This window comes from Pelodiscus sinensis, chromosome 7 (genome assembly GCF_049634645.1).
Source record: "Pelodiscus sinensis isolate JC-2024 chromosome 7, ASM4963464v1, whole genome shotgun sequence".
NCBI classification, from domain to species: Eukaryota; Metazoa; Chordata; order Testudines; family Trionychidae; genus Pelodiscus; species Pelodiscus sinensis.
In genome coordinates this window covers 42,257,649-42,270,196 of record NC_134717.1, presented here as the reverse complement: position 1 = coordinate 42,270,196, position 12,548 = coordinate 42,257,649, and the positions used below count along the sequence as shown (strand labels likewise).

General features: G+C 42.4%; 1 protein-coding gene across 1 annotated transcript in view; it reads right to left on the bottom strand.

The window, feature by feature from the left end:
• Positions 1-11,720, bottom strand: part of RAPGEF4 (Rap guanine nucleotide exchange factor 4) — a 230,577-nt gene extending 218,857 nt beyond the window's left edge. Inside the window, exon 1 of the mRNA XM_006116479.4 lies at positions 11,224-11,720. Within this exon, the coding sequence (XP_006116541.2) occupies positions 11,224-11,288 (65 nt within the window). The 5' untranslated portion in view covers positions 11,289-11,720. The remainder of the gene's footprint in view (positions 1-11,223) is intronic.
• Positions 11,721-12,548: the final 828 nt, after the last annotated feature.

The following is a 12,548-nucleotide window of genomic DNA, read 5'->3' as shown; positions in this document are numbered from 1 at the left end:
CAGAAGACCTCAGCAAGTCACCAGGTCCTGATGAAATGCATCCCAGGATACTCAAGGAGCTGATAGAGGAGGTATCTGAGCCTTTAGCTATGATTTTGAAAAATCATGGCAGACAGGGGAGATTCCAGAAGACTGGAAAAGGGCAAATATTGTGCCCATCTATAAAAAGGGGAATAAGAACAACCCAGGAAACTACAGACCCGTCAGTTTAACATCTGTCCCAGGGAAGATAATGGAGCATGTAATTAAGGAAATCATATGCAAACACTTGGAAGGTAATAAAGTGATAGGGAATAGCCAGCATGGGTTTGTGAAGAACAAGTCATGCCAAACTAATCTGATAGCTTTCTTTGATAGGATAACGAGCCTTGTGGATAAGGGAGAAGCGGTGGATGTCATATAGCTAGACTTTAGTAAGGCATTTGATACGGTCTTGCATGATATTCTTATTGATAAACTAGGCAAATATAACTTAGATAGGGCCACGATAAGGTGGGTGCATAATTGGCTGGATAACCGTAGTCAAAGAGTTGTTAACGGTGCTAAATCCTGCTGGAAAGGGATAACAAGTGGAGTTCCGCAAGGGTCTGTTTTGGGACCCGTACTGTTCAATATCTTCATCAATGATGTAGATATTGGGATAGAGAGTACGCTTATTAAGTTTGCAGATGATACCAAACTGGGTGGGGTTGCAACTTCTTTGGAGGATAGGGACATAATTCAAAATGACCTTAGCAAGTTAGAGAAATGGTCAGAGGTAAACAGGATGAGGTTTAATAAAGAGAAATGCAAAGTGCTCCACTTAGGAAGGAACAATCAGTTCCATACATACAAGATGGGAAGCGACTGTCTAGGAAGGAGCATGGCAGAAAGGGACCACAAGTTGAATATGAGTCAACAGTGTGATGCTGTTGCAAAAAAAGCAAATATGATTCTAGGTTGTATCAACAGGTGTGTTGTAAGCAAAACTCGTGAAGTCATTCTGCCGCTCTATTCTGCACTAGTTAGGCCTCAGCTGGAGTACTGTGTCCAGTTCTGGGCGCCACATTTCAAGAAAGATGTGGAGAAATTGGAAAGGGTACAGAGAAGAGCGACAAGAATGATTAAAGGTTTAGAGAACATGACTTATGAAGCCAGGCTTCATGAACGGCTTGTTTAGTTTGGAAAAAAGAAAATTAAGGGGGGACATGATAGCGGTTTTCAAATATCTAAAAGGGTGTCACAAGGAGGAAGGAGAAAATGTGTTCCTCTTGGTTACTGAGGACAGGACAAGGAGTAATGGGCTTAAAGTGCAGCAGGGGAGGTTTAGATTGGACATTAGGAAAAAATTCCTAACTGTCTTGGTGGTCAAATATTGGAATAAATTGCCAAGGGAGGTGGTGGAATCTCCCTCTCTGGAGATATTTAAGAACAGGTTAGATAGACATCTCTCAGAGATGGTGTAGACGGAGCTTGGTCCTGCCTTGAGGGCGGGGGGCTGGACTCGATGACCTCTCGATGTCCCTTCCTGTCCTATTATTCTATTATTCTATGATTATCTCTTGTAAATGTAAGCAAACTTGTTTGTCTTAGCAATTGGCTGAACAAGTAGGATGACTAAGTGGACTTGTAGTTGCTAAAGTTTTACATTGCTTTGTTTTTGAGTGCAGTTATGCAATAAAAAACATTCTACATTTATAGGTTGCTTTTCACAATAAAGAGATTACACTACAGTACTTGTATTGGGTGACCTGAAAAATACTGTTTCTTTTGTTTATCATTTTTACAGTGCAAATATTTGTATTAAAAATAATAAAACATGAAAAGTGTACCTTTTGTATTCTGTGTTGCAAATTGAAATAAATAAATTTGAAAATGTAGGAAAACATCCACAAATATTTAATATTTTCAATAGGTATTCCATTGTTTAACAGTGGAATTAAACTGATAAATCCCAGTTAATTTTTGTGATTAACTTAAAAAATTAATTGCGATTAATCAACCGTCCTAATAAAAAGTAACAATATGCAATATTCACACAAAACACCCATTCATATCTGAATAATTCATAAACAGCTTAGCCAAGATCATTACATTCTTGACACAACAGGATGGCAAAGTTACATGCTTTGTTCTGTGATCTCCTCCTGCAGGCAAACATGCCAGTCAGCTAAAGCACTGCAGGTTATATCGAACACACAGGAAAAGCACCAAATTATAATGATAGTGCTGAAATCTTTGGGTTACCTAATTGTTGTGAGCATTGTAAATCATTAAAAATATATGATGATTGAATCAAATTAAAACCCTCAGAAGAATAAAAGCTGTACTCTGGTTTTGTGAAATAATAGAATTAAAATTAAAGGTTTGAAAAAATTTCAGTATAGAACTCTCTTTCACTAGCACACATTAGGGTAAAAGAAACCAAGAGGACTGCTCATAGGCTGAATAAACTAAACATATTTGAACAGATTTAGCAACCTTTTACTGAAATGTATGCAGATAAAATATATGGAAAAATTCTAAGAAAGAGACTGAGCCTGCTTCTACTCCTATAGAAGTCAACATCAAGACTCCCAATGACCTCAATCAGAGCAGGAGCAGGCTCCTTAAAAGATGTATCAAAGGTACTGAAATAGTGTAACAAGAATATGGGTTCACTTTTCCTTGACAATCTATTCTGTCCTGGAACTATGAAACATTCTCAATACAGTGGGATTTTGAGACTTTTCTGATTCCTTTGACTGTCATATGTTTTCTCTGTGTTTATGACATTAATATATATCATCTTGTGTGTCTTATTCCTAAGTGCTTATGTTTGGCCTTTCCGGTCAATAACATCATCAAAAAGGCAGTGCAATTAAAACAGCTGTGATACTAGTTAATAAGACCCTGTTCAGTAATAACCTACTTCTCATAACACACTTTGGAGTTTCTTTATTTGCTACGACGATGCTCTCACTTTAGATTTTTATTAATTCTCATCTGCCACATACTTCAGGAAGGAGCATGAAGATCTTACAGACATTTCATTATTTTGTTTGAGATGTTTTGCTATCTCTATTTAAAATTCCATTATTTTATTTTAATTGGGTTTGATAAACCACATTCTTTTCCGTTTTAATTACCCTGGCTCCTCTTGTCACTCTACAGGGCAAATCAGTTAAAAAATTGTTGCTATATTAACAAATGATGTCTGTTTAACATATCCTTCATAGTCTCTATTTTATGTTTTCAATTAAATAGAAAACAAGAATTTTTCTAAAGTAAATGCACACACTGAAAGGCTACAGGATTGATCTCACTTACAAAATCCATCCTTAAAATTAGGAAACGTCTTAAGAGAAAAAGCAGCACTATAAAACAATCTTAAAATACACAGAAATGTATATAATAATTCAATGAGTTCATAATAGAACACTTACAGAACAAAGAGAAATATAGTATGACAAATGTTGAGAAATATATCAAGTAATTATATAATACTTGGAATCTCACAGCACTTTTTCCTCTGTAGTTCTCAGTGGACTTTACTAAAATACTTAAACAATTTTCCAAGGTCACGCAGCAAGGCAGCAGCAGAGACAGGAAGAAAACCCATGTTCTCAGCTCTCAACATGTGTCATATCCTCTAACTACAAAATGTGCACTTCTCAAACAATGGCTTCAAAAAGCAGTTTTAATCTAAACTGTTCAATTGCAAAACACCTTTTGCTAAATTATTCCAGATGAGCAAAAGGGATAAAATAATGTACCATCCCAGCTGTCAATAAGAAATATACATAACGACAGAGATGAATGGAAAATCTACTATCAAAATGTGCACTTTCTAGAAATTAGCATTCCCCATCCACACATATTCTTCACTCACTGAAATAAAATTTAGCCTCACAGGTTTACTCAAACTTAAAATGTGTACTTCATAAACTATTACATGTAAATTACCTAATAAATATCATACTACATATTTTAAAATGCTGGTCCTCAGTTTCAACTTCCTTACCGCAGTGGCAGTATAGCACATTAACGTCAAAGGCAGTGAAGGGCAACCTAGGCTAGTGAGTGGGCCACATGAATGACCCCTCCATCTTATTGTGCCACACGATTGATGTAACCAAGACAGTCTCCTGAGATAGGGTAGTTTTGCTAACTGTCTTGCATACCTACCATTTGTGGGGTGTACAGATTGAACCATTGTAGCACTTTGGATGCTAAGGGAGCACACAGCTCTAAGGATGTCCTCATGTAGACAACTACCCAATTAACCAATAAACCTTGATTAATCCTATCGACTACACGCATTTCCTCTCCCGTTTACTACCTCTGTATCAGGGAACCGGTGCCCCCGAGGAGCTAGCTTAAAAACTGGCTCCTCACGAGCACCAGATCCGCCTGTTCCCCCACCCTCTGATAGAAAGCCAGCACTGCAGAGGGGGTATGCTGGAGTCAATATGTGCAGGGAGACAGCTTTCAACCAGGCACCCTGCATGTATTGGCTCCTGCAGACCTGCCTGCCCACCCTCCCTTGCTGCCTCCTACAATGGCAACAATGGAAGGCAGGCAAAGCTGGTGCGGGGGGGGGGGGGAACAGCTAAAAAGATGGTTCTCCCCAGTGCTGCTTGCTCTGCTCTGCCCTGCACCCCCCTCCCCCCCCGCCTGGCAGCAGTGGAGGAGGAAGGGGCCACAAGGCTGTCATGAAGCAGCCTCTGTATGCGGTAGGCACAGAGGCTGCTTCACTGCAGCAGCCCATCTGCAGGTTTGAGCTCCCCGTGAACAGAGGCTGCTCCGCATCCCATGGAGCAGCCTCTGTCTGTGGCGAGCCTGGACCCACCACAGACAAAGACTGCTTCATGGCAGCAGCCCCTGTCCACGGGAAGCTTGGAGCCCCCACAGACAGAGCCTGTTGCCACCCCACGCTGCTGTATCAAATAGTCATGTAACCACTAAGATACAATTACACAATATGTAACATCCCTATACATCTCTCACAATGCTGTGTGCAGTCAGTACCCTCACTTCACATGCACTCTTGCTTTAAGTGCATGTCTCTTTTGTAATACTGGTAGGAAAAAAACAATGAGGGCAAAAATCAGCAGAATCTAGCAACCCTAGGCCTGCGCAACGATAAACAAAATGTCTGGTGGGCCACAAAGAGAATCCCTAGGGCTGCATGCGGTCCTTGGTCTACAGGTTGGCCACCTCTAGTCAAGGGTATAACTCAGGTATAATGTGAGCATCAGAAATCCAGGAGTGAAAAGGATCTTGAGAAAATTTTCAAGTCCAGCTTCCTGTAATGAGGCAGGACCAAATCTAGACCATCTCTGACAGGTAGTAATTTAAACTATTCTAAAAAACTCCCTTAAAAACCTATATCATTACTTAACTATCCTGACAATTGGAAAGCTTTTTCTAATAACTAACCTGTATTTCTCTTGCTTCAGATTAAGTACCCTAATCAGTAGATACAGAAAATAAATTGATGAATTCACTTAACAGCCCTTAACATAGAATCATAGAATCATAGAATCATAGAATAATAGGACTGGAAGGGACCTCGAGAGGTCATCGAGTCCAGCCCCCCGCCCTCAAGGCAGGACCAAGCTCCACCTACACCATCCCTGACAGATGTCTATCTAACCTGTTCTTAAATATCTCCAGAGAGGGAGATTCCACCACCTCCCTTGGCAATTTATTCCAATATTTGACCACCCTGACAGTTAGGAATTTTTTCCTAATGTCCAATCTAAACCTCCCCTGCTGCACTTTAAGCCCATTACTCCTTGTCCTGTCCTCAGAAACCAAGAGGAACAAATTTTCGCCTTCCTCCTTGTGACACCCTTTTAGATATTTGAAAACCGCTATCATGTCCCCCCTTAATCTTCTTTTTTCCAAACTAAACAAGCCCAGTTCATGAAGCCTGGCTTCATAGGTCATGTTCTCTAGACCTTTAATCATTCTTGTCGCTCTTCTCTGTACCCTTTCCAATTTCTCCACATCTTTCTTGAAATGTGGCGCCCAGAACTGGACACAGTACTCCAGCTGAGGCCTAACTAGTGCAGAGTAGAGCGGCAGAATGACTTCACGAGTTTTGCTTACAACACACCTGTTGATACAACCTAGAATCATATTTGCTTTTTTTGCAACAGCATCACACTGTTGACTCATATTCAACTTGTGGTCCACTATGACCCCTAGATCCCTTTCCGCCATGCTCCTTCCTAGACAGTCGCTTCCCATCTTGTATGTATGGAACTGATTGTTCCTTCCTAAGTGGAGCACTTTGCATTTCTCTTTATTAAACCTCATCCTGTTTACCTCTGACCATTTCTCTAACTTGCTAAGATCATTTTGAATTATGTCCCTATCCTCCAAAGAAGTCGCAACCCCACCCAGTTTGGTATCATCTGCAAACTTAATAAGAGTACTCTCTATCCCAATATCTACATCATTGATGAAGATATTGAATAGTACGGGTCCCAAAACAGACCCTTGAGGAACTCCACTTGTTATCCCTTTCCAGCAGGATTTAGAACCGTTAACAACAACTCTCTGACTACGGTTATCCAGCCAATTATGCACCCACCTTATCGTGGCCCTATCTAAGTTATATTTGCCTAGTTTATCAATAAGAATATCATGCGAGACCGTATCAAATGCCTTACTAAAGTCTAGGTATATGACATCTACCGCTTCTCCCTTATCCACAAGGCTCGTTATCTTATCAAAGAAAGCTATCAGATTAGTTTGGCATGACTTGTTCTTCACAAACCCATGCTGGCTATTCCCTATCACTTTATTACTTTCCAAGTGTTTGCATACGATTTCCTTAATTACCTGCTCCATTATCTTCCCTGGGACAGACGTTAAACTGACCGGTCTATAATTTCCTGGGTTGTTCTTATTCCCCTTTTTATAGATGGGCACAATATTTGCCCTTTTCCAGTCTTCTGGAATCTCCCCTGTCTGCCATGATTTTTCAAAGATCATAGCTAAAGGCTCAGATACCTCCTCTATCAGCTCCTTGAGTATCCTGGGATGCATTTCATCAGGACCTGGTGACTTGCTGACATCTAACTTTCCTAAGTGATTTTTAACTTGTTCTTTGTGTATCCTATCTTCTAAACTTACCCTCTCTCTGCTTGTATTCACTACGTTAGGCACACCTCCAGACTTCTCGGTGAAGACCGAAACAAAGAAGTCATTGAGCATCTCCGCCATTTCCAAGTTCCCTGTTACTGCTTCTCCCTCCTCACTAAGCAGTGGGCCTACCCTGTCCTTAGTCTTCCTCTTCCTTTTAATGTATTTATAAAAGGTCTTCTTGTTTCCCTTTATGCCTGTAGCTAGTTTGATCTCATTTTGTGCCTTTGCCTTTCTAATCTTGCCCCTGCATTCCCGTGTTGCTTGCCTATATTCATCCTTTGTTAGTTGTCCTAGTTTCCATTTTTTATATGACTCCTTTTTTATTTTGAGATCATGCAAGATCTCCTTGTTAAGCCAAGCTGGTCTTTTGCCATATTTTCTATCTTTCCTACACAGCGGAATTGTTTGCTTTTGGGCCCTTAACAACGTCCCTTTGAAATACTTCCAACTCTCCTCAGTTGTTTTTCCCTTCAGTCTTGCTTCCCATGGGACCTTACCTACAAGTTCTCTGAGCTTATCAAAATCTGCCTTCCTGAAATCCATAACCTCAATTGTGCTGGTCTCCCTTCTACCTTTCCTTAAGATCATGAACTCTATTATTTCGTGATCACTGTCCCCTATACTGTCTTCCACTTTCAAGTTCTCAACTAGTTCCTCCCTATTTGTTAAAACCAAATCCAGAACAGCTTCTCCTCTGGTAGCTTTTTCAACCTTCTGAAACAGAAAGTTGTCTCCAATGCAGTCCAGAAACTTATTGGATAGCCTGTGCCTCGCTGTGTTAGTTTCCCAACATATGTCTGGATAGTTGAAGTCCCCCATCACCACCAAATCTTGGGCTTTGGATAGTTTTGTTAATTGTTTAAAAAAGGCCTCATCCATCTCTTCCATGTTACAAGACTATAATCAGCACCTACCCCCCCCCCCCCCCCCCTCAGATTTCCTCTCTCAAGACTCCAATTGCCCAGTTTGGAGTTTTTTGAACCTTTTCTCCTATCTCAGTTTTGTTTTTGTTTTTTTTAACCTTTTGGCATTTTTGTTGCTCTCTTCTGGATTGTCTCCAATTTGTCCACATACTTCCTAAATACGGTGCTAGAACTGGTCACAGTACACCAGCTGAGGCCTCACCACCAGTGCTGAGTAGATCAGGACAATTACCTCCCTTGTCTTACATAAGACACTTCTAATGAATAACCCCCAAAATTATATTCATTTTTTTTGCAACTGCATTAAATAGTTGACTCATATTCAGATTGAATTCTGCTGTAATTCAGATGCTTTCCAGCAGTGCGGCTGCTTTGCAGTTGTTCTCCAGTTGAGCATTTGATTGAGCCTTATTCTGTACTTATCTTCATTGAATTGAATCTTGCTAATTTCAGACCAGTTCTCCCATTTGCTAAGGTTGTTTCACATTCTAATCCTGGCTTTCCAAAGTGCTAACAACCCCTTCCACGTCAGTGTCACAAATGTTATAAGTATACTTTCCATTTCATTCTCCAAGTCATTAATGAAAATATTGCCTAATATCAGATCCAGGACTGATCCTTGTTCTCCCCATTAGATAGTAGTCCTAGTTTGACAGAACACCATTCATAACTACTCTGAGTATGATCTTTCAACCAGTTATGCACTCATCTTCTAGCAAGTCCATCTTAGATTGCACTGCCCTATTTGCTTATAAGAATACCATTTAGGACTGCATTAAATTTTCTTATTAAATCAAGATCTCCACTGTTTCTCCTCTATTCACTAGTCCAGTAACACTGTCAGAAAAAAAATAAGATTAGTTTGGCATGACTTATTCTTGACAAATCCATTCTGTTATAGCCCTATTACCCTCTAGTTACTTACAAATTCATTGTTTCATGATTTGCTCCAGTATCTTTCCAACTTTCAAAGTTACACTAACTGGTTACAATTTCCCCTTTTCAAGAGAAGTACTGTATTTGTCCTTCCCCAGTCTTTTGGGACCTCACCCATTCTCCAGGAGTTCTCAACAAGTAATTGTTAACTATTCCAAGCTTCAAAGACGTTCCCGTGTTAGTCCGTAACTTCAAAAACAATGAGTAGTCCGGTGGCACCATATTTTTGTTAAATCTCTAAGGTGCCACAGAACTATTGTTGTTCCAAGCTTGATTCTGCTAGTTCCTTGAGTTTGATCTGGCCTGGACAACTTGAATACATCTAACTTATCTCAATATTATTTAACCCATTCTTTCCCTATTTTGTCTTGTGTCCCTCTTCCCTTGTTGCTAATCAGGCTCACACGATGGCTACGTCTACATTGGCCCCTTTTCCGGAAGGGGCATGGTAATTTTTGAAATCGCAATAGGGAAATGCGCGGGGGATATTTAAATCCCCCGCGCATTTCCCTATTGCGATTTCAAAAATTACCATGCCCCTTCCGGAAAAGGGGCCAATGTAGACGAGCCCTTACAGTTTAAAAATAGCCCATAATTCTGTATGTCTGACCAATCTATTCCAGTTTTATTTGCATTTCTGTCTTGACCATTCTAATTTTCCACACACATTTTAACACCCAAATTTATACTTTGGCTTTTGAGAATAGCATGCATTGTGTAGGTAAGGTGGGTTCGGCAAGAATTCTTTATGAGATCTGAGAAACCCACACTAGATTGGGAGCTCTCAATTGGCACTCCAACTGTCTTTTTCTGGGATTTTAACATCAGTTACACCATGGCTCGCACTAGCAGAAGGGACAAGCAGGTTCTTTGCACTCACCCAAAAGGGCTGAACAAAATACACCTCAGAATGACTCTAACTGCCAAAAGCATTCAATAATCTGCTATATTAGTACCATACATTCTCTTTGATATCTTTAAAGTTTGCAGTGTAATCCGATCAATTACATATAAAGATAATATAGTAAAAATATGTACAATTTCCCCACACCAACCATATAAATAGATTAACACAGGTGCTGACAATACAGGATTTATACTCCTCCCCCCCCCCCACCTACACCCAGTGGGGAACACTAAAATGTTCTTTAATAACTATTTCTTTGCTATCTGCATTTTACATATCACCTTTTAATCCATGTTAACGAACTATAATGACTAACTCAGTATAGTGTTTACTACTAGGCCTATAATCTGAGCCAACAGAAAATTAGCCTGTCAGCATTTGGGGAAATTTGCTCTTTAAAGGGACTGCAGAGAAAGATTGTATATATACAAGCATTACAAGCTGAGGGTCCTTCATCTGTGTCTGGGGTGGTGAGGATCTTTTTCTTTTTTCAGCCTGGTGGATGGGGTAGAAGAGTGGGGGAGTCTCCTTTTCTCCCTCCCCCCCCACTGATGATGCAAAGGAGAACGCACACCTAGAGGTGAAAAGGGGCCTGTGAACACAGCAAATGAAATGGGTGGGTTTCACCTACCCTAGGCATTCAAAGGGTAAGTAGCTGGGAATGACAGAGAGAATTTAGATCATTACAGTCATATTAAGTGAAAGCTTCACAAGAAGATTTATGCCCTAATCCCAATATTCAATCATTCAAAGCATACACTGGAGCTGTGAACCCAGAGTGCACCAATCCCTGATGTTATTTAGGATCACAGAAATTAGAGCTAGAAAAGACCTAGCCCATTCAGCCCAACAACCCCCATCGATGCAGAATCTGACCTCTCCCATAATGCCCACAGTGCCTTTATCATAAGCGCATCCCCTCTGATGACTTTTTAAAAATATGCCTGCTGTTGCCTGGACGTGTGCTTGTGTGCAGCGAACTGCTTCTCTGCCTCCTGCACCTCTCGGCAACCACTGCAAAGCCAGCACAGCCGCCCTAACCCAACCACCGGGGCAGGGAGCAGCTTCTTTGATCCGTTTCACTTCCTTCACCTCCAGCACGTGCAATATTTCCCAGGCACCAGACTCCCAGGGCAACGAGAGCCGCTGGGCTCTTCCCAGGGCAATAGCCCGACGGTGCGTGCACCCCATGGCCATGTTCTCGCACATACCGCACAAGGCCCCACCGCTCCCCCCCAGGCATGTTGCCTACGACCAGTGCGCAGCGTATCGGGGGAGCCGGGGCCGCAGGCACAGCGGGGGCCCTGCACGCGCCCGCTCCCGGGAAGATGCTGGTACCTTTTATCCAGGCACGCGATCCACTCGCTGGAGGAGGAAGAATGGGAAGCGTGAGCAGCGACCATGTTTGCCCGGCTCCCTGCGCACCCAGGCGGCGGCGGCTGCTCCTCTCCCCCCCGCCCCTGCGACTGCTGCCGCCTCTCCCCGCGCCGAGCAATGGGCTCTCCCAGCCACCGGCTCCGGCTGCCACGCCGTGGGCAGAGCCACCTGGCCCAGCCCGCCCGCGGCTCAGGTGCTGGCGCGGAGCAGGGCGGGCCCTGGGGTCAGAGCCGGGCTGAACTGGCCGGGAGCCAGCAGCCGGGAAGGCGCGGGGAGAAGGGGTCTGCGTGAGGAAAACCCAGGGCAGGGCCCGAGCCCCACTGGGGCGGGGTCCTGGGGCCAGACGCCGCAGGCCCGGCACCGGGGGCTGGAAGGGCTTTCCCTCCACTGGAGCCGCCACAGACACCTGTCAGGGCGGGTCTGTGCAAACAGTGCAGATGTTTTTGATTTAATGAATTCAAGTAATGTATCAAATCTTGTCACCTAAGTGCTGTTTTCAAAAAAGATGGTTTGACGAAAATTCAGGTAGGAAGAGGACTTGAATACAATAGGGGGGGAAATGTAAAAGTCGGGGGGACATGCATGGACATGCATGGCTGGCGTTTTCCCATCACAGCAAAAAGCAATGAGACAAAATCAACATTTTGATGTCCACACAAAAGTGACCTTTTAGTAGAGGCCCAAATTAGAATCTTATAAGGTGTACAAGTGCTAATGGAGATTAGCAAGAGAAGGCAAAACACAACCTTACTGTTTTTCACATTTATTTGGGTGTGCATGGTGCCTTCAATTCATATGAAAAACAAAGTCACACTGATTAGCAGCCATATCCAGGCCTGCTCATGGACATTGTTCAGAGAATGCCTAGACCTGCGTGTAAGCAGATAACACAATGGCAACTGACCAAAGAGATGAGGTGATTTCACAGGAAATAAGGGAAAACACCTTGGCTATGTCTACACTGGCAAGATTTTGCACAAATACTTTTAACGCAAGAGTTTTTGCATTCAAGTATTTGCGCAAGAGAGCATCTACACTGGCATGTGCCTTTGCGCAAGAGATGTGCTTTTCCGTGCCAGTGTAGATGCTCTCTTGCGCAAGAAAGCTCCGATGGCCATTTTAGCCATTGGGCTTTCTTGCGCAAGAAATTAACGTTGCCTGTCTACACAGCCGTCTTGTGCAAGAACAGTTGCGCAAGAGGGTTTATCTCTGAGTGGGAGCGTCACAGTTTTTGCGTAAGAAGCACTGATTTTATACATTAGAATATCAGTGTTCTTACGCTAGTA